Raw genomic sequence first — 22,160 nt, 5'->3', positions numbered from 1 at the left:
TCACCTCAGATAATTCTTATCTACTATCTAGTTAGTAAATAACCCTCCCCCTCCCTCCCCACCCTTGTAACCATCAAAGAATATTTTCTTCTGTGTTTAAACCTTTTCTTGAGTTCTTATAATAGTGGTCTTATACAACATTTGTCCTTCCGTGACTGACTAGATTCACTCAGCATAATGACCTTCAGCTCCATCCATTTTATAAGATGTTTCATGGTTTCATCATTGTTCTTTATTGTTGCGTAGTATTCCATTGTGTGGATATACCATAATTTGTTTAACCATTCATCCGTTGATGGGCACCTAGGTTGTTTCTATCTTTTTGCTACTGTGAACAGTGCTGCAATGAACATGGGTGTGCATATATCTGTTTGCGTGATGGCTCTTATTTCTCTAGGATATGTTCCAAGGAGCGGGAGAGCTGGATTGTATGGTACTTCTATTTCTAGCTTTTTAAGGAAGTGCCAAATCAATTTCTAAAGTGGTTGTACCATTTTACAGTCCCACCAACAGGGTATAAGTGTTCCAGACTCTCCACAACCTCTCCAGCATTTATTATTTTGTGTTTTTTGGATTATTGCTAGCCTTGTTGGGGTGAGATGATATCTCATTGTACTTTTGATCTGCATTTCTCTAATGGCTAATGATCGTGAGCATTTCTTCATGTGTCTGTTAGCTGCCTGAATATCTTCTTTGGCGAAGTGCCTGTTCCTATCCTTTGCCCGTTTTTTAATTGGGTTGTCTTTTTGTTGCTGAGGTTTTGCAGTATCCTGTAGATTTTAGAGATTAGATGCTGTCGCAGCCAAAAATTTTTTCCCAGTCTGTGGGTTGTCTTTTGACTCTTTTGGTGAAGTCTTTTGATGAGCACAAGTGTTTGATTTTTAGGAGCTCCCGTTTATCTAGTCTGTCTTCTGGTGCTTGTGCATTGTTACTTATGGTTCGTATTGTATTTATGCCATGTATTAGGGCTCCTAGCTTTGTCCCTGTTTTTTCTTCCATGATCTTTATCGTTTTCGATTTGATACTTAAGTCTTTGATCCATTTTGAGTTAGTTTTTGTGCATGGGTCTTGTTTCAGTTTTTTGCAGATATCCAGTTATGCCAGCACCATTTGTTAAAGAGACTGTCTTTTCCCCAATTAATGCACCTTGGGCCTTTGTCAAATATCAGCTGCTCATAGGTGGATGAATTTATGTTTGGATTCTCAATTCTGTTCCACTGGTCTATGTATCTGTTTTTGTGCCAGTACCAGGCTGTTTTGACTACCGTGGTGGTAAAATAGGTTCTAAAATCAGGTAGTGTGAGGCCTCCCACCTTGTTCTTCTTGAGTAATGCTTTACTTATTCGGGGCCTCTTCCCTTTCCATATGAAGTTGGTGATTTGTTTCTCCATCTCATTAAAAAATGCCAATGGAATCTGGATCGGGATTGCATTGTATCTGTAGATTGCTTTGAGTAGAATTGACATTTTCACTATGTTGAGTCTACCTATGCATGAGCAAATACCTTTCGTTTCTGAATGCATTCTTCTGATTGTATTCAAGGTGGTAATTTTCAGTGCATATGCTAGCCTTGCAAACCCTGGTGGCATAGTGGATAAGAGCTATGGCTGCTAACCAAAAGGCTGGCAGTTTGAATCTACCAGGTGCTCCTTGGAAACTGTATGGGGCAATTCTGCTCTGTCCTATAGGGTCGCTATGAGTCAACAGCAATGGGTTTGGGTTTGGTTTATGCTAGCCCTTGAAAATATCCCCTCATAATATACTTGTCAGTGTTTACAAGAATTACAATGGAGAATAGCATTTAAAATGACATCTCCGTTCCACCTGAGAATGAACCCCTCATTTTGTGTCACAGTCATTTATTGTAAATATTATCACCAAGTAAATTGTTCCTTGATACAGAGAATTAAAGTTTTAACTACTGTCTTACGTGTTTTTGTTAGGTGCTGTCAAGTCAGTTTCAGCTCATAGCGACCCTATGTACAACAGAATGAAACACTGCCCGGTCCTGCTCCACCCTCACAGTCATTTTTATGCCTAAACACATTGTTGCAGTCATTGTGTCAATCCATCTCATTGAGGGTCTTCCTCTTTTCTACTGACCCTCTATTTTACCAAGCATGATGTCCTTCTCCAGGGACTGGTCCCTCATGATAATATGTCCAAAGTATGTGAGGTGAATTCTCACTACCCTTACTTCTAATGAGCTTTCTGACTGTACTTCTTCCAAGACAGATTTGTTTCTTCTTTTGGCAGTCCATGGTATATTCAATATTCTTCTCCAACACCACATTTCAAAGGTATCAATTCTTCTTCAGTCTTCCTGCTGTCACATGCATATGAGGCTTTCACAGGCATATGAGGCAACTGAAAAAACCAGCCCTGAGTCAGGCCCATCTTAGCCCTTAAAGTAACATCTTTGCTTTTTAACACTTTAAGGATACCTTTTGCAGCAAATTTGCCCAATACAATGCAATGCATAGCTTGATTTCTTGACTGCTGTTTCCATGGGCATTGATTGTGTATCCAAGCAAAATGAAATCCTTGACAACTTCAGTTCTTTCTCCATTTATCATGATGCTGCTTATTGGTCCAGTTGTGAGGATTTTTGTTTCTTTATGTTGAGGTGTAATCCATACTGATGGCTGTGGTCTTTAATCTTCATCAGTAAGTGCTCCAAGTCCTCTTCACTTTCATTAAGCAAGGTTGTGTCATCTGCATATTGCAGGTTGTTAATGAGTCTTTCTCCAATCCTGATGCCCCATTCCTCTTCATATAGTCTAGCTTCTCGGATTATTTGCTCAGCATACAGACCGAATAAATACAGTGAAAGCATACAACCCTGATGCACACCTTTCTTGACTTTAAACCACATGGTATTCCCTTGTTCTGTCTGAACGACTGCCTCTTGGTCTTAGTTTCCTCCTGAGCACAATTAAGTGTTATGGAATTCCTATTCTTCACAATGTTATCCATAATTTGTTATGATCCACACAGTTGAATGCCTTCACACCGTCAATAAAACACAGGTAAACATCTTTCTGGTATTCTCTGCTTTCAGCCATGATCCATCTGACATCAGCAACGATATCCCTTGTTCTACATCCTCTTCTGAATCCAGCCCAAATTTCTGGCAGTTCCTTGTCAATGTACAGCTGCAACTGCTTTTGAATGATCTTCAGCATAATTTTACTAGCATGTGATATTTATGATACAGTATCATTAGTTATCTAGTGCTACCATAACAGAAATACCAAAAGTAAATGCCTTAAAAGATAGAAGTTTATTTTCTCACAGTTTTGGAGGCTGGATATCCAAATTAAGGCATTGGTTCTAGGGGAGGGTCCTTCTTTTTTGGCCCCAGGGGTTCCTTGGCATTCCTTGGCATTTCTTAGCCTTCCTTGGGTTCCTTCCTGTTCCTTGGCATTCTTTCTCATTCTTTGGCATCCGTCTTCCCCCTGCATATGTCTATTCTTTTAATAACTCAGAAGTGATTAAGTTTAGGACCCAGGCTACTCTAGTATGACCTCATTAACTTAACAAAAGAAAAATTTATTTCCAAACAGGGTCACATCCACAGGTACAGGGGCTAGGATTTCAATACATATTCTGGGGGGACACATTTCAATTCATAACAACTATCATCTGACAGTTCAATGATGTTACACTTGCTAAATAAGATTAAAATGTTTAAATGCCATTATATCTTGTTTCTAAGCATGTATACAGTATATAAGAGCCCTGGTAGCACAGTGGTTAAGCACTGGGCTGCTAACCAAACAGTCAGCCATTCAAACCCACCAGCTGCTCTGCAGGAGAAAGATGTGGCAGTCTGCTTCTGTAAATATTTACAGCGTTGGAAATCCTTGGGGCAGCTCTACTCTGTCCTATAGGATTGCTTTGGGTCAGAAATGACGGCAACAGGTTTGGTTTTTATACAGTATGTGAATTTTCTTTAATGCAAAAGAAAACAAAGTCAAAAAGCAAATGATTAAATTTACCACACTAATTAATGCAAGATGTTAATAACAGGAGAAACTGCGTGCAAGTAGAAAAGGGGAAATATGGAATTCTCTATACTTTCTGGGCAATTTTTCTGTAAACTTAAGCTGCTGTAAAAAATAAAGTCTATTTAAAAAGAAAAAAGCAAATGATGGACTGTGAGAAAATATTCACAAAAAATAATAAACTGTTAAGGCTAATACTCATTACATTTTAGAAATTTCTAAAAGCCAACTAAACAAAAAACCAAAAACAAAAAAAAAAACAACTAAGTAAGACCAATAAAACTCAACATTAAAATGGTCAAAGGAAAATGGAGAATCAGGGTTGGAAAGGGGGAGTGTGCTGTCACAGTATGGGGAGAGCAATTAGGGTCACATAACAATGTATGTATAAATTTTTCTATGGGAGACTAACTTGAAATGTAAACTTCATCTAAACTACAACAATCAAAAAAATGGTCAAAGGATATTAACTGAAAAATCACATAAGAAATATAAATGGTCAACAGACAGTGCACACCTTCACTAATAATCAAATAAATAAAATCAAAATGAGACGCCATATTTTCTTAACTGACGGCAAAATTAAAGAAATGACAATACATATCTCTGGCAGAAATGCAGTTGTTGAAACTGTAAATTGTATAAAACTGTGTGGAAGAGATTTCACAGTATCTATCAAATTTTAAAATGTATATACTATTCAGCATAGAAATTCTTCCTTAGGAATTAATCTACTAAAATTGTCAGCCAAATGTACAAGAATTTTCAAAGCAACATTGTTTGTTACAGAAAAAGAAGTGTCTATCAATGAGACTGGTCAATTAAATTCATAATTTAAGATACACTGTCACGCAGCCATTAAACAAGTAAATCAGTAAATATTGACAAGAATAGTTGCTATGATAAACTGGAAAACTGTTAAGTTTTAAAAAAAAAATATGCTGAATGATATGTATAAAGGATTTACATTTTTGGAACTGTGTGTGCACGTGTACGTGAGAGAGAGAGATTATAGTTCTGGAACGATATACCATCAGGTTGTTTCTAGGAGGTTGGGAAAGGTTTACATTTTCACACTGTTTCCAAGGGGTTAGGAAAAGATTTTCATGTTTACAGTTATACTTTTGCTTGGCCTGCATTGGACGAGAAGAATTCCTAACCGAAAACGGAAAACTATGTTAACCAATAAAGGAAAGTGTGTTTCTAGGGTCGCTATGAGTCGGAATCGACTTGACGGCAATGGGAGAGAGAGAAGGGCAAAATATCTACCTTAGATATGGACATTAAAACAGAAAATAACTTACCCCAATGCAACAAAGCCACACAGAATTTTTGACAACTCATCTTACTTCAGAGAAATAGACCTGAAAAACAGTAAACCTAAAACAATATGAACAAAGAAAAATCACTCTTACACATACATAAGATATCTGTGGAAAACATAAAAAAAAAAAAGAATTATAAATAAGAAGTCTTTAAATTACAGTCCTCTGCATCCATATCAGAGAGATGTCTCACATGAAAATTAAGTTGTATATCTATTCCTGTGTACATGTTATCTTAAATAAACAAAAACCATATAATAAAAAAATTCAATATTTCTTTATGCCATGGCAAACCTAAAAAGGCAGATATCACAGGATAAGACTGAATTTTTAACTAAACAGAAGTGCTCACAGTGTTGATTAAATACATAGCAGTGACTCTAACATCATTAATATCACAGTCTTCCTATTTTTCTTGCTAACTTTTTAAATGTCTCTTATTTTCTAAAGCCTTTATCTTTGCTGTGATACTACAAAGCCAAACATTATACCACAGGTAATGACTGCATATTTACTTCCAGTAAATAAGAGAAATTTTTCCAAGGTGCTTTTTAAAACCCACTATTCATATACAAATGAGGTAATATTCACATTAGAGAGTTATCAGAGTAATTCAAGGAAAGTCTGGTGGCTTAACAGATCCAAATGATAGGGATAACTTCAGTGACAAGGTTTCCCAAAAATTCTATTCAATTCAAAATTTATCATGAATAAGCTTATTTGTACTACTATGTCATGGATGAGAATTGTACTGCAATTTTAATATATTGGGTTTGGATTTGTAATGAAACACTAAAGTGTTCTGATGTTCCAGTCTTTGCTTAGCTCAAATTGGGAACGTCATTCACAACATGGAGGTAATCTGAGGTAAAAAGCCCTGAACTGGGTGTCAGGAGTGTTGAGTGCAGTCCAGGCTCTTCCACTTATCAGTGGTAGGACTGAGGACTTCACCACTCTAAACCTCAGGTTCCTCATCCACAAATTGGATTGCTGGGTGATTGCTATGATTCCTTTCAAAGCTTCCTATGATTCTGAAGGATTTTATTTTAAAATAGAAATCCCAGGACTCTCAATGCTATGGAGATTTGCCACAAAAAATATTATAAAATACTAAGTGAAAAACATGTCCCATAATTCATATCTGATAAGTGGTACCATATGATGAGTAAACAGAAAAACTTGTTTATTTTACAATTTACGTGACTCTGAGGAAGAAAATGGATGAGTAAAAACATTTTTATATACTGATATTACTATGTTTCTTTAGGATTTCTAGAAATTAGTTCAGTTTGGAATCCTCATGATCTGATATTTGTGGTGCAGTGAATTACTTAAAATGGCGCTTCCAGCCCATAGTCTTTATAACTCCCACCAGATGACTGGGTGGGACTATGCAAATGAAGTGCTTGTGGCCCACCAAGGGGATTGGATAGCTTGATGATAATATAAATAAGATGCATGGCACACTTGTGGGGGTGAGACCATGCAAATAAGGAGTATAGAACGCTAACAAGGGGATTGGTCAGTTTTGCCACCCCACTAGGCTTAAAGGGAGCTATGGAGAGAGAGAGAGGAGCTGTAATATGGAAGACAGACAGAGGCAGCAGAAGAAGCAGAACTAGGACAGAGAGGGAGAGCTATAACATCTGAGACAGCAAGAAACAGGGGCAGAGAAACAGCAGCAGTAGAGGCAGGAGACCAGCAGAAAATGGCACAGTGGCCTTCCCAGCCCACGGGGCTAGAGAGCTGAGTGTCTTTGGGCGAAGGCTTGCTAGTGGAGTGGGATGCCTCCAGGCACTTATTGGCAGAGCTGGAAGAGCTTTGTAATCCTTACCCAAGCAGGGCAGAGGCCAGGTTGAGGGGCCTGAGGGGCCAAGATCCAGGGAGAGGCCTGCCTGCGACATGGCTGAGAAGAGGCTGTCCTGATCAAAGAACTGTATGCTGAGTGTTTCTGAACCTGAATTGTAACCTATTACTTCCCAATAAGCCCTATAGTCATGAGTATGGTCTGTGAGTTCTGTGTGGCCATTGCAACGAATTATGGAACCCAGAAGAGAAGTAGAGAGTCCTGTGGGAGGGACAGTTGGTGTCAGAATTGGTAAAAGGCTAGGAGGGTGAAGGCATGTCTGACCTCCACCTCATAGGAATCAGCTTTGGGCTGTTGATGCTGATAATGATTCTCCCCCCTTGTGAAGTTAAAGGAGATCAGACGCCCCCACCACACCATTTTTACAACTGGTGTCAGGAGCTGGGGTCACTGCAATGGCTCCAGACTGATGGTAGCATGGAACTCAGGAAGAGAAAGAATGAAGGGGTGTGGGAAGTGAAACTTTTGATTCTTAGATGGTTAGTTTGGTTGTTGCTATCTGTAATGGCTGAAAGGAAAGTAAGAGACGTTATGCTGTAGCTGAGGGGAGAAAAGCTGCATCTGGACTGGCTTGGGGAAAAAGCTAGGCCAGATAAGCAAGATGATTGACAGGGGGCCAGGATCTACTGGTTCCACCCAGCCAAAGGCCTGAGACCATATGCACATGAATGGAAAGATAAGCAAGGGATGGAGAAGATGAAACTGGAATGTTTTTTAAAAGGGTTATGTGGTTATTTGAAGGTACTATGGATACTGAATGTTTCTCCTACCTAGTGTTGTAAAGCAGACCTAAATGTAAGATAGAAATGAATATTGGGATTATAGATTACAAAAGGTGTGTAACTCCACCTTCAGCCAATACTTGACTGGATATGCTAAACGGGGAACTAGGATTTGCCCAAAGGAAACACAGGCTATCTGAATGCAGTAGCCTTGTGCATAGAGTATTGTGTGGGTAAAATGGCCTGGGGGTGGGGAAGAGACTTTCTTGGGGTTCCTGGACACAGAACCCCAATGTACTGTAATCCCAAAACCTGTCAATAAAATCTTGAAGAGGTCTTAGGTTAGACTAGGGGGATACAGGGATGATGGTTGATGGGACTAAGGCGAAAGTTTGGATGAGAACTGGAAGCTTTAAACAGATCTTGTATGAAATTGCATCTCCCCTACTAGAACGTTTATTAGTATGGATATTATGCCTAATTGGAGAACACTCCCTCTACCTGTTATTGTAAAACTGAAGGCATGTAAGTCTTCCCTTAGGCCAGTATCAATTGGACATGCTAAATGGGAACCTTTAGAATTACCCAAACCCATTCAGGTTGTTAATTTGAAACAATATAGGATACCTGGTGGACAAAAGGAGATTACTGCTTTGATTAAAGACATGGTAAAGGCTGGAGTGTTGATGCCAACAAATTCTGTGTATAACAGCCCTGTAAGGCCTGTAGAAAAGGCAGATGGCTCATGGGGGCTGACAGTAGACTACTGAGACCTAAATAAAGTAGTGCCACCTGTGACTTCAGCTGTTTCAGACATGGTATCAACGGTGCAGAAAATACAGCAGGCTAAAGATTAATCACTGGTACTCAGTGATTAACTTGCAAATGACTTTTTCTCAATCCCAATTTTGGAAAAGAGCCAGCCGCAGTTTACTTTCACATGAGAGGTATCCCAATTTACTTTCACAGTATTGCCACAGAATTACTTCAATTTACTGGCTTACTGGCATAGTTTGGTTAGAAGAGACTTGGATTTGGTGGAGATCACAAGTGTAACGATACATTACATTGATGATATTATGTTAATATCAAACATCGAAGAACAGGCTAGGGCTGATTTGAATACAGTGGTGGCCCTTATGACTGACAGAAGCTGATTAATAAATCCAGCAAAAATCCAGGGCCCTGATCAAATGGTGAAATTCTTGCAATAATCGGCAGGAGCCACCTGTGACATTCCACAGGCAACCAAGAATAAGTTGCTGTCGCTATCTACCCCCAAGACTAAGCAGGAGGCCCATTTAGTCGGTCTGTTTGGATTTTGGAGAATGCATGTTCCATATCTGGGACTATTGCTGGCTCCCATCCATAAAACCACTCAGGAGAAAACTTGTGGGACCAGAGTAACAGTAGGCTATGTCTGAATTACAAAAAGCGGTCTCAGTCTCCCTGCCTTTAGGCCCTTATGATCCACATTCAGACGTGATTTTGGAGATGTCTGTCATGCATGCTTATGCAGACTGGAGCTTATGGCAAAAACCTGAGACTGCTGCCCTATGGTGACCACTGAGATTCTGCACTAGAAAGTTTCCAGATGCTGCAGCACAATACACACCATTTGAAAGGCAATTACTTGCCTGCTGTTGGGTGTTGATTGAGACTGCCTCAATGACAGAAAGACAATATAATAATGAGACCTGAAATACCCATAATGTCTTGGGTGATGTCAGAGAAATTAATAAGGAAGGTGGTACCCAAAATAGTTCCATAATAAAATGGAAATGTTCACACAAAACAAGCTACTGGGGAAATGCAGGGAGGCCCCACCATATCCACAAGCAGGTAGTTGTCTTCCCATAGGTCCTACCCTGAAACCGCCTGAGAAGCTGCCAGAACCCACTGCCATATGGACAGTGTCCCATGAACAACTTTCTGCTGACCATCAGAATGCTGCTTGGTTCACGGATGGCAGTTCCAGGGTACATGGACAAAAAATGATGTGGAAAGCTGCTGCATTAAGACCAGCAGATGGAAAGACCCTGATTGAAAAAGGTAAGAACAGGTCAGCTCAATGGGTTGAGCTGCATACTGTCTTCCTAGTCATGATGGAAGAATTAGGCAATGGTGAGAATTTACATGTTTGGATTTTTACTGATTCGTGGGCAGTGGCCAACAGCCTGTCTATATGGTCAGGCAAATTGGCAATGGAAAACTGGACTATTAAGAGAACACCTGTCTGGGGCATGAACCTATGGGAAGCACCCTGGGAATTTGGAGGTTGCATTAGAGTAGGACATGTCGATGCCCATCACAAAAACCCTCTGAAATATACAAATACTTTAAGAATTCTTTATAAAGTATATAAAGAAAATCCATAATCTTATCTAAATGAAACAGCCATGATATCTGGAAGTACAGTACAGGCAATAATTTAATTTGCATAATACACCAAACACAATGTCTTACTTATCTAGTGATGTTATAATAGAAATACCACAAGTGGGTGACTTTAACAAAGAGAACTTAATTCTGTCACAGTTGAGGAGGCTAGAAGTCCAAAATTAGCAGAGTTGCCATTCCAGTAGGCCTGGAAGGCAGAGCTGAAGCCCAGGGCAGAGGGGCTCCCACCTAGAATTTGGAAAGTGTGGCCAATACCTAGAATCTGGAGGGCAGGGCCATTACCTAAATGGTCTCAGAGAACAGAGGATTATTTTCAAGGCTTGAGAGCTAATGTAATGTGTTTCACTGACTTGCTTGGTGCCTATTATCCCTTCTTTCCCTCCAATTTCTCCCATTTGGAATGGAAATGTCTAGCTTGTGGCTGTTCCACCATCGTACTTTGGAAGCAGATAATTTGCATTCCAGATTTCACAGACGAAGAGGAATTTTTGGATTTTGGACTTGGAGTTGATTTAAGACTTTTGCTATGATATGATGGAGTGAATGTATTTTACATGTGACAAGGACATGGATTTTGAAGGGCCAAAGGGTAGAATGTCATGGATTGAATTGTGTCCCCCCAAAATGTGTGTCAACTTGGCTAGTCCATGATTCCCAGTATTGTGTGATTGTCCATCATTTTGTCATCTGATATGATTTTCCTATGTGTTATAAAGCCTACCTCTATGATGTTAATGAGGTGGGATTTGGGTAGTTATGTTAATGAGGCAGGACTCAATCTACAAGATTAGGTTGTATCTTAAATCTATCTCTTTTGAGATATAAAAGAGAGAAGCTAGCAGAGAGACAGGGGGACCTCATACCACCAAGAAACAAGAGCCAGGAGGATAGCAAGTCCTTTGGACCCAGGGTCACTGCACTGAGAAGCTCCGCAACCAGTTAAGATTGATGACAAGAACCTTCTCCCAGAGCCAACAGAGAGAGAAAGCCTTCCCTGGAGCTGACAAGCTGAATTCAGACTTCTAGTCTACAGATTGTGAGAGAATAAATTTCTTTGTTAAAGCCATCAACTTGTGGTATCTCTGTTACAGCAGCACTAGATAACTAAGACACACAGTAAACATATTAAACATGTCACTAATTTTTCAGTTATTACTATAAACTTTAAACAAAGAGAAAAATTAAAATCTACATTTTTTAAAATTTTTTTCAAGTTTATGTATATATTTATTAATATTTTAAAAATCCTTATTAACCTTAGAAAAATGTCTTTCATTTATTCTTTTGATTGTAGTTTAAGTCAAAGTTTACAATTCAAGTGAGTCTCTCATACAAAAATTTATACATACATTGTTATGTGACCCTAATTGCTCTCCCTCTACTGTGACAGCACACTCCTCCTTTCTACCCCTGATCACCCATGTCCATTCAACCAGCTCCTGACCCTCTCTGCCTTCTCATCTCACCTCTGGACAGAAGCTGCCCATTTAGTCTCATGTATCTACTTGAGCTAAGAAGCACACTCTTCACGAGTATCATAAAATCTATATTTTCTTAATACTACTTTATTATGAGTTTTCAGAGAACGATCAGACTATTTGACTAATTTATATCTTAGAGAATTCTTTGGAATATTCTTATGTATCATATCACACTTAAATATAAAACAGTCTCAATCAGTGTTTGAACAAGTGATTGGACAGAGAGATTATTTACAACTTGCTCTAGTGATCTCAGAAAGTCTCTCGGTTTTTAAAAAAAAAAAGTTTATCAGTAAGAAAAGCAATTCTGACAATTCTGTTGCTTTGATGAATTAAACTCAACGAGCTCCATCTGCCACTAATTTTAGCTTTTACTTTCTGCTAAAGAAACGTTCATCTATCTTTCACTTAAGTAACAACATTTAAACATTTTATTTACACATAAATAACAAACACTATTTCTTCAAGCGTCAAAATTTAACAAAATAAACACAACTTGGTCTATTTCTAGTAACCTTGTTATTTTAAGTATGTTTACTTTTATTTCTTCACTTAGGATGGAAATTGTTCACGTTATTTCCATCAAGTAGTTGTTAAAGACTTGTTATTTTTAGAATTAAAAAATATATCTCTTCCATCACTGTGGCATAAAGCATTTGTCACTTTGAAAACACAATTTCAAGTACTTAACTCCTGATATAATTCTACTAATGTGGTCCTGTCACAAACTAATTCCTAAAAAATGCAAAAGGATAAGCTATGATTCATAGATCTAGGTGTCATTAAGTCAAAAAACTTAGTCAGAACGGGCATCTTACCTACAAAGTAACTTAAAATTTGTACATAAATCTATGCATCTGAACATTAACTGAACATATAGTAAAGTGCTAGAATACAAAAATAAATAAGAAATCATCATATACTTTAAGAAATACATTTTTTTTACACGTCAAATACTATAATACTAATACGAATAAAGTGCAATGGAACTTGAGATTCAAGGTGGCAAACTGAGCAAACAAACTGATCTTCTCTTCCTCCTGAGAGTCCATTGAAATTATAGTAAAGAATAAATCCTATCAACCTAACTAAGAGAAAATGAGAAAGGGCCAGCAGCAGAAGAGATTTTTTTTTTTTAATTTCTAGAAGATGGACCAAAGGCTAATGAAGTAGAATGAAAGTAACCACCTAGAATATTTGTAGAGGAAACTTCCATCAATGAGAAAACAAACTTACTTGGCAAAACCCTAGAGATATTCTGAATGGTGAAGTGGGCTAAAAAGAAAGAGAATTTTGGTCTGTATATATAATAACTGACTTCTTTATCCTAAACAAAAAAAAATTTGTAACAGCTAAATGTCTAGCTCCCTGCAAATAGGGGTGTGAGGGGTGTGATTTGAAACTCTGGCTGGTTTAAATAGTGTCTTAGTCATCTAGTACTGCTATAACAGAAACACCATAAGCAAGTGGCTTTAACAAAGGAATTCATTCTCCTACAGTCTAGGAGGCTAGAAGTCCAAATTAAGGGCATCAGCTCCAGGGAAAGGCTTTCTCTCTCTGTTGGCTCTGGGAGAAGGTCCTTATCACTGATCTTCCCCTGCTCTAGGAACTTCTCAGTGCAGGGACCTCAGGACCAAAGGACATGCTCCTGGCTCTACTTTCTTGGTGGTATGAGGTCTCCCGTCTCTCTGCTCGCTTCTCTTTTTTATATCTCAAAAGAGATTGACTTAAGACACAATCTAATCTTGTAGATTGAGTCCTACCTCATTAACATAACTACCCAAACTCCACCTCATTAACATCATAGAGGTAGGATTTATAGAGGTAGGATTTACAACACATAGGAAAATCACATCAGATGACAAAATGGTGGACAATCACACAATACTGGCAATCATGGACCAGCCAAGCTGACACACATTATTTTGGGGGAACACAATTCAATCCATAACAAGTAGAAAAAGAATTTATTAAAGGTTATTGGTTAGTTCACAAAGCAGCAGGGAGGTCCAGAGAACCAGGTGAGCAGAGCATACAACAGAACCATACACACAATTCCACAGAAATTGCTTTAGAGAAGATAGCCCTGCCACCATGCCAGAAATGACTAAAACTTCTATCCTGCTACCTCTGAATTCCTGGAAGCATCTGCTCTTTCATGTCCTAAGGGTCTAATTTAAAACTGGCATGAATTCTTTTAATTGGTAAAGACTCCGTTCACAGGCTACATGCAAGCAGCCAAGAAGTTTGGGAAGTGCGTTTCTGGCTTCTACCTTGGAAAAATAAGGACTCATCAGATGAGGAATTTCCCTAAATATTGGCAGAGTGTTCAGAGGGGCCAAAGGGCCAAACGGGGAAAAAACTATCTTATATACTCCTGTCTGTTAAAGGGAAAAATCTACAAGTTATTTGAGAAAAACTTGCTGTCTGGTATACGTTTGGCACAAAGTAAAGCCCTTACTCATTCTGGCATTTAGCAGACTAGGCCTTCAGCATAAAAGGTAGCTCCCCATTTAGGTGCTTAAAGTGAAGCCTATCAGCTAACAAACCCTGCCTATATGCAAAGAATTCACTTTCTTCCTGTTTCTTCATTTAACAGCCATGATGAATGGAGACCAAGAGACTCGTCAGCATAATAGAAATTTAAAAAAAAAAAAGACCATAAGAGAGACAGATATAAATCACGAAAGAAAACTAACTTTAAAAAATATTTGATAATTGTCTTTAGAGACATTCTAGAATACTTTACATTCACAAATACCAACAATTGCTCTAAAAAAGGAATAAAAAGGGCAATTTTTTAAACTTAAGTGTAGTTGCAAAAATAAGTTCAATAGAAAATAACAGAAGATAAATTTGCAAAATTAATGCCCAAGAACAAAAATAAAGAAAAAATGATTTTAAAAAAATTAACATAAAGGATAAACTCAAGAGATCCAAATTCAACCAACAATATTTCCAGAAAAAGAACAAAGAGGAAATGATCAAAGAAATAATACAGGAAAATTTCCCAGAGCTGAAGAGACACAAGTTTTCAAACTAAAAAAATAAAAATAAAAATAACTAGCAAGTTTTAAGGAGGATGAATATAAACCTAGCCTAGACATATCATTGAGAAATTGCATAACAGCAAAGATAAAAGATACAAAATGTTTTCAGAAAGGAAATCACTAAATGAATAAGAAACAGAGTGGAAACAAATGCTACATCTCAAACCACTGAATGCTATAAGCAATCCAGTAATTGACTGATTAAAAATTATTTTCAATGTAGAATTTGATATCCAGCCAAACAAGTGTCAGAGCAAAATAAATATATTTTTAGCAATTTAACAACTTAGAAAATTTACGTTCCATAAATCTCTTTCAAAGAAGGAACTTTACAAGGTATTTCCAGCAAAATGAGTAGCAAACCAAGAAAGAAGGAAACTTGAAGAACAACTAGTCCATTTAGGAGTTGGGCCTCCGAAAGGAGATGACAGGAGGAAGGCAGGGAGACATGGTAACTCGATATTTCATATAATTCAGAAGCTAGAAAAACTTGAAAATACAATAATACCACAAGAGAAAAAAGAAAGTCATCGTTCACAATTGAAATTGCTGGATTAAAATTCCGTGGGTTTCAAAAAGACGAATGAAGTGGATTGCAAGATAATAAAGATAATGAATAAAAAACTGAAATTTACTAAGAATATGATGAAAGCCAACATATCATCTCCCAACAAGAAAAAAAAAGTTAATAGGAAAAAGCTTTATAGACAAACGTGGACAAAATAAAACGTGGCATAATTCTGAGCAAACGCTGGAATTAAACAATCCATTTGAAAGAATGAACAATCCCCTTAACCTTGATACTAGAAACATTCTCCTTTGCATGAAATGTAATCTTAGCACATTTCTTAGTTCTACAGTGAATAATACTTACAAAGCCATAGTGACATCAATGATATTTACCAATATTTCAACTTCGGTGCTCAATCAACAACCAAAAATGAAATATTAATTATGAATATTAAACAAAAAAATTACCAATATACCCAATGTACTTTTGTAAGAATTTGGGTCGTAGTATTATATGAGGAGAGATGACGGCCAGGAGAAAAGGCTAGGAGTGAAATTTCCCCACCTCATGAAGTAGGGAGTCAAGAGAAACTGTAGTTAATGGAACAAAAATAGGGGTGGAAATTATAACCAACAGAGGAGCTGAAAAAATTAATTATAGGGAGAAAGGGGGGTAAAAGTAGTAAGCTAAATTCTTCTCTATCACTGTATTTCTTTAAAATTTATACAGGGAAAGGAAAAAGCAGTATAAGCATATTGTTTTTCCCTACAGAAGTAACCATAAAAAGAACTAACATCAGAAATGGTTCAATTTAGTTGTCCCTCGGGGCAGGAGAGTAGTATAGGAAGGGACTACTGCTTTTTATTACAACAGATGTTTTCTTTTTAACCATGTGCATGTATTATTTAGTCCTTTTAATTAAATGAAATGCTATGGGATTTCAGAGAAAATATCTACTAACAAAGACCTAGGCACTAACAAAAGGTTGACAGAAGTGAAATTTTAGTGGAACTCCAAGAAAAATAAAGAAAGACAGTGCTGCTATACTTCTTCTATCTTGAAATTCACAATATTTTACCACCTCTAACATCAGGATCAGTGTTAAAACCAATGACAACTTACAATTACCAATGGGCTTGTAGCAGCTGTGATGTAGTTTTCATTGCTGCATGCATACAAACTGGAGTGTTATCCTAATAACAGACAGGACAATTGTAAACCATCAACATTTTGGTCAACAAACCACTTAAAGACCATTTGAAGAAGGAATATGAGCATACATGTTGTTTGAAAAATTTATGTTGACACATCGTGATAAGATCAATAAAAAGCTGGCATCAAAATTTGCAAGCAAACCTCGGAAGCAACAGTAAAGCATTCTCTTATAAAATGCTATATAACAAACATTCTTGATAGACTCAAATATGATATAATTTGGAAAAGTATTGACATCAACAACTCTGAGTTGAAAAGAAATTAAAATAAAAGAGTCTGAATGTGAAAAATAATTCCTTAACCAACAATTTTGATTTATACTCTCCTTAAAAGAATGATATGATTTAAGAATTGGTAAATAATTCTAAAAGAGCTTTTTCAATATGTATAAAACAAAAATTGTAAATGATGATAAAACATTGTAAAATGGTTAAGGGTGGCTTTTTCTGAGTGATATAAAAATAGTGATGTTTCTTAAAAATCCATCATACCTTAAGTTTAAAGAATTATAATAACTGTCAGGTGAATGTGAAAATAAGGAGAAATCAGAGAGATTACTTCTAGTTTGGGAAAATCATAAAAGAGTCCATAGAGGAGTGGGGATTTAACTGCCCTTTGAAGCAAAGGGGGACGTATGAAGCACATTATAAATATTATAAAAGAGACTCCTACTAAGGCAATCAGGAAAATGATTTAAGAACAAAGCAAGAATTTCAACAAAGAAATTGAAATTTTTAAGAAAAACTAAAAAATACTGAAGCCAAAAAGTACAATAACAGAAACGAAAAATTCACTAGAGGGGCTCAACCAGATTTGAACTGGAAGAAGAAAGAATCAGAGAACTTGAAGATAGGGCAATTGAGATTATCAAGTCTGAAGAGCAAAAGAAAAAAGAATAAAGAAAAGTGAACAGAGCCTAAGAGACTTGTGGGGTACCATCAAGCAGACCAATATATACATTATTGGAGTCCCAAAAGGAGAGAAGAGAGAGAAAAGGACAGAAAGCATATCTGAAGAAAAAATGGCCAAAAACTTCCCAAATTTGAGAAAAGACATGACTCTACACATCTGAGAAACTCAATAAATTCCAAGTGGGATAAACTCAAAAAGGTTTACATCAAGTAGAACAAAATTCTAACTCACAAAAAAAAGACCAGATTTACTGGCCTAAAGGAGACTGGAGAAACCCCGAGAGTATGGCCCCCAGACACCCTTTTAGCTCAGTGGTGAAGTTATCTCCGAGGTTCACTGTTCAGCCTGGGAGTGGACAGCCCCGTAAAACCAAATGGGACTAATGAGGTACAGTAGTCCAGAAGGCAGAAGGGGGCAAGGAAGCTGGTGATAGGGAACCCAAGGTTGAGTAAGGATAGTGTTGATGTGTTGTGAGATTGTTAACCATTCTCATAGGGCAACATGTGTACTAACTGTTAAATGAGAAACTATTTTGTTCTGTAAGCCTTCATCTAAAGTGAGAATAGCAGCACAACTGGAAGAGTGTAGTCGATGTCACTGAACTGTGCATGTAGAAATTTTTGAAATGGTGTATCTTTGGCTATGTATATTTTCACCAAAAAAAAAAAAAAAGGTTGAGAAGTTAGAGGGTTGATATGTTGTGGGGTTGTTAACCAATGTCATAAAACAATATGTGTCATGAGAAACTATTTGTTCTGTAAGCCTTCACCTGAAGTACAATAAAAAATAAAAAAAAAGAGAGAGATTTACATCAAGACACATTATAATCCAACTCTCAAAAACAGACAAAAGAGAGAAACTTGGAAACACCAAGAGAGAAGAGAATTGTCACATATAAGAGATGCTCCATAAGATTAAATGCCAATTTCTCTTCAGAAACCATGGAGGCCAGAAGGCAGTGGGATGACATATTTAAAGTGCGGAAAGAAAATAATTGTCAACCAAGAATTCTGTATCTGGCAAAACTGTCCTTTAAATATGAGGATGAAATTAAGACATTCCCAAATAAACAAAATCTGGGAAATCTGTTACCATGAGACCTGCCCTACGAGAAATGCTAAAGGGAGTCATTCATGTGAAAAGAAAGGACATGGGACTACTCAAAGATGTATGAAGAAAAAATAATATCCAGTAAAGATAATTTGACAGGCAAATATAAAGGTCAGTTTTGTGGTATTTTAGTGCGGTAACTATTTATGTGTTATATGATTTAAATGACAAATACATAAAAAATAACTGCAAATCTATGTTATTGTACACACAACATATAGAGATGTAATTTATGACAACACAAGATAAGAGGAGGGGGAGAGTGATATAAAGTTTTGTATGTTATTGAAGTTAAGTTGGTATCAATTCAAACTATGTTGTTATAATTTAGGATGTTAAATATAATCCTCAAGGTAACCACAAATAAAATATCTAAAAAACATACATAAAAGGAAATGATAAGGGAATCAAAATGATTCACCACTGAAAATCAAGTAAACACAAAATTAGGCAATATTGGACGAAATGAGACAGAAAAGATATAAAACACACAGAAAACAAATAGCAAAAAGCAGAAGTCTTTCCTTACTGATCATTAGTTTAAATGGATTAAATTCTCCAGATATTGGCAGATGGATAAGAAAACAAGACCCAACTATATACTGTCTATAAGTGACTCACTTTAGATCCAAGGATACTGGTAGGTTAAAAGTGAAAAGATGAAAAAAATATGCCATGAAACTAACAGCAAAAAGAGAGTAGAGGTGGCTATATTAATATCAGACAAAATAGACTTTAAGTCAAAATCTGTTACTAGAGACAATGAAGGACATTACATAATGATAAATACAAGAAGATATATCAATTATAAACATATATGAACCTAACAATAGAGCCCCAAAATACATGAGGCAAACACTAACAGAATTGAAAGTAGAAATAGACAGTTCTGTGGTAATAGGTGGAGACTTCAATCTATCACTTGTAATAATGGGTAGAACATCTAGACAAATCAATAAATAAATAAAGTACTTGAACAGCACTATAAACCATCTAGACCTAACAGACACATATAGAACACTTCACCCAACAACAGCAAAATACACATTGTTTTCCAGTGCACATGGATCACTCTCCGTGATAGGCCACATGTTAGGTTGCAAAACAAGTCTCAATACATTTTAAAAGACTGAAATCATACAAAGCATCTTCTCTGACCACAGTGGAATGAAACTAAAAATCAGTAACACAAGGAAAACTGAGAATTTCACAAATATGAGGAAATTAAACAACATACTATTAAATAATCAATGTGTCAAAGACTAAATCACAAGGGAAATTAGAAAAAAGATTCCCATAGAACCTATGGTCAGTAAAAACCAAGATCAATATTAGTGAAGTGTATCAGTAAAAGATAACAGAAACTCACATGTAAGAACTGATTTGCAAGTTTAGAATCTTATTAGCCAAAAGATCAGGAAGCCACTGACCTAGATGATTGCTTTTAATAGAAAAGGCTTTTTTACATCCTGTTTGTTCTGTGCTAAAAACCTTTTCTCCCTACAAACCAGACCTTTGACTAGCAGTATTGTTGCAATACATCCATATCACTAAAGAAAAACCCAGCTACCTCTTGTGTAGGTCTAATGTAATCAGTATGCCATAATTGAAAAAGAGATAACATCTTAACAGCAAGTATAATTATTGTGTGTTTATTATGCATGTGCCAGGCACTCGTTTTCTGTATGTGTGTGTACACCTATATACATGTATGTGCAATTTATTTTCTCCTTCATTGCCTAAGCAATGACCAGTTTGGTTCAGATATTTTGTTGGTGCACACAGAAATCTAATTGTTCAATTATCTCATGTTTATAGTTTCTTAATTTTCATAGGCTTAGACATCCAAATAACAGCTGCTGGTTAAAGTAAAATGAGAAAATATAATTCTGAGAAAAACTAAGTTATCCTACTCCTTCACAAAACATATTTGGTAACAGCTGTTCTTAAACATGAGCTCACATTTTTAAAGCCTATTATAATACCATTATAGAAGCTACTGAGAATCTCTGTTTGGCTCAAACCTTCAGCTATTATCTAGTACAAACAGATAAAACACTTATATGTCCCCAGACAATTTATAGAAATGATTGGCCCGTTGGTAAGGCATGTTAACTCACTCTTTCACTTGCACTTGTGTGCCCCCATGCACTAGTTGATGTTCTTTTTCTTTTTCATTCACTATTATATATATATGTATACACATTTATAAGTCTACATTGTTTCTGAATTTTTCCCCACTAACTGGAAAAGATTTTTTTTTTTTTAAATAATAGGGCGTTGCAATGCCACAATGCCCCTTAAGATTGTCTCCTATTAAGCTGTATATGAAAACTAGCCAGATAATGAAAAAGGAAAACAGAATTGATGCGTTCGAATTGTGGTATGGTTGAAGAATACTGAATATATCGTGCACTGACAAAAGAACAAATAAATGAGTCTTATAAAGAAATACAACGAGAATCCTTCTTAGAAGCAAGTATGGTGAAATTTCAGCTTGTTTACTTTGGACACGTAATCAGAAAAGACCAATTATTGCAAAAGGATATCATGTTTGGAAAAGTAAAGGGATAACAAAAATGAAGGAAACCCTCAGTGAGACAGATTGACACAATAGCTACAACAATGAACTCAAACATACCAACGATCATGAAGATAGCACAGGACCAGGCAGCATTCATTCTGTTGTACATAAGGGCTCCATGAGCTGGAGCCGACTTTACAGCAACTAACATCAATAAAAAGTCTGGGGTACACACTTGCAACATATTATATTTAAAGCATGCACATATACATATATGCTTCTTAATGATATACTATGTACCTGATAATACAACCCCAAAATGAGTTAAAGATGAAGTAAATAATATTTTTTAAATGCTTCCAATTGTAACGATCTATTACCATCGTTAGGAAATTTCACAAGTAACATATAGTTGCTGTTCATCATTAATGATAATGACTATAGATATCACTTGAAATTGTTTTACTTCTAATTTAAAATTTTTTTTAATTTGTCAGATCTGCTTAAATTATCACCATCCTCTCAAACTAGCAATGTGGCTTACTGTAGAAGTTACAGTGACTTTGCTTACATTATTTTTTATATTTTCGATCTGCTGTTTCACCACAGGAATCTTTATGATCCACTTGTCCTTTTGGTGAATATTAGTTTAGTGAACACTAGATAATATAATCCCTTAATAGAGTTTAAGGGCATACTAAAGTTTAATATGATCAAAGCCCACCAGCAAGTGAGGGTGCCACCATCAACACTTCCTCAGGACAACAGACAGAGTGAGGAGGCTGATGTCAATCAGTATAGTAAATATTAATAAAGCTTAACTTCTTTTTTATTTAAAAAACATATTAATAGAAATTTCAATAATTTCAAAAAATACTAGAGATGCCTCATAAAAGATGCTTTGAGTAATTCTTGAGGTTCATGGCACCTCACTTTGGAGGCCACTGTTTCAGACTGTAATGTAAAAGCTGCTATGGAACTTAATCATCTGGTGCCTTAGCTTACTCTATTTATAATGTTAATAATATGGTCATTT

At 36.5% G+C, this 22,160-nt stretch overlaps 1 protein-coding gene across 2 annotated transcripts in view; it reads right to left on the bottom strand.

The window, feature by feature from the left end:
- The window catches only part of LEPR (leptin receptor), a 229,277-nt gene that overhangs the window by 83,641 nt on the left and 123,476 nt on the right, over window positions 1-22,160 (bottom strand). For both annotated transcript variants that reach the window (XM_004369025.1, XM_004369026.2), the window contains exon 3: window positions 5,312-5,371. In XM_004369025.1, coding sequence (XP_004369082.1) covers window positions 5,312-5,351 — 40 coding nt within the window. In that variant the 5' untranslated portion in view covers window positions 5,352-5,371. The remainder of the gene's footprint in view (window positions 1-5,311; window positions 5,372-22,160) is intronic.

Source organism: Trichechus manatus, unplaced genomic scaffold (genome assembly GCF_000243295.1).
Source record: "Trichechus manatus latirostris isolate Lorelei unplaced genomic scaffold, TriManLat1.0 scaffold00003, whole genome shotgun sequence".
In the NCBI taxonomy this organism is placed as follows: domain Eukaryota; kingdom Metazoa; phylum Chordata; class Mammalia; order Sirenia; family Trichechidae; genus Trichechus; species Trichechus manatus.
The sequence above is the reverse complement of the archived record's forward strand: the minus strand, read 5'-3'. Positions and strand labels throughout refer to the sequence as shown.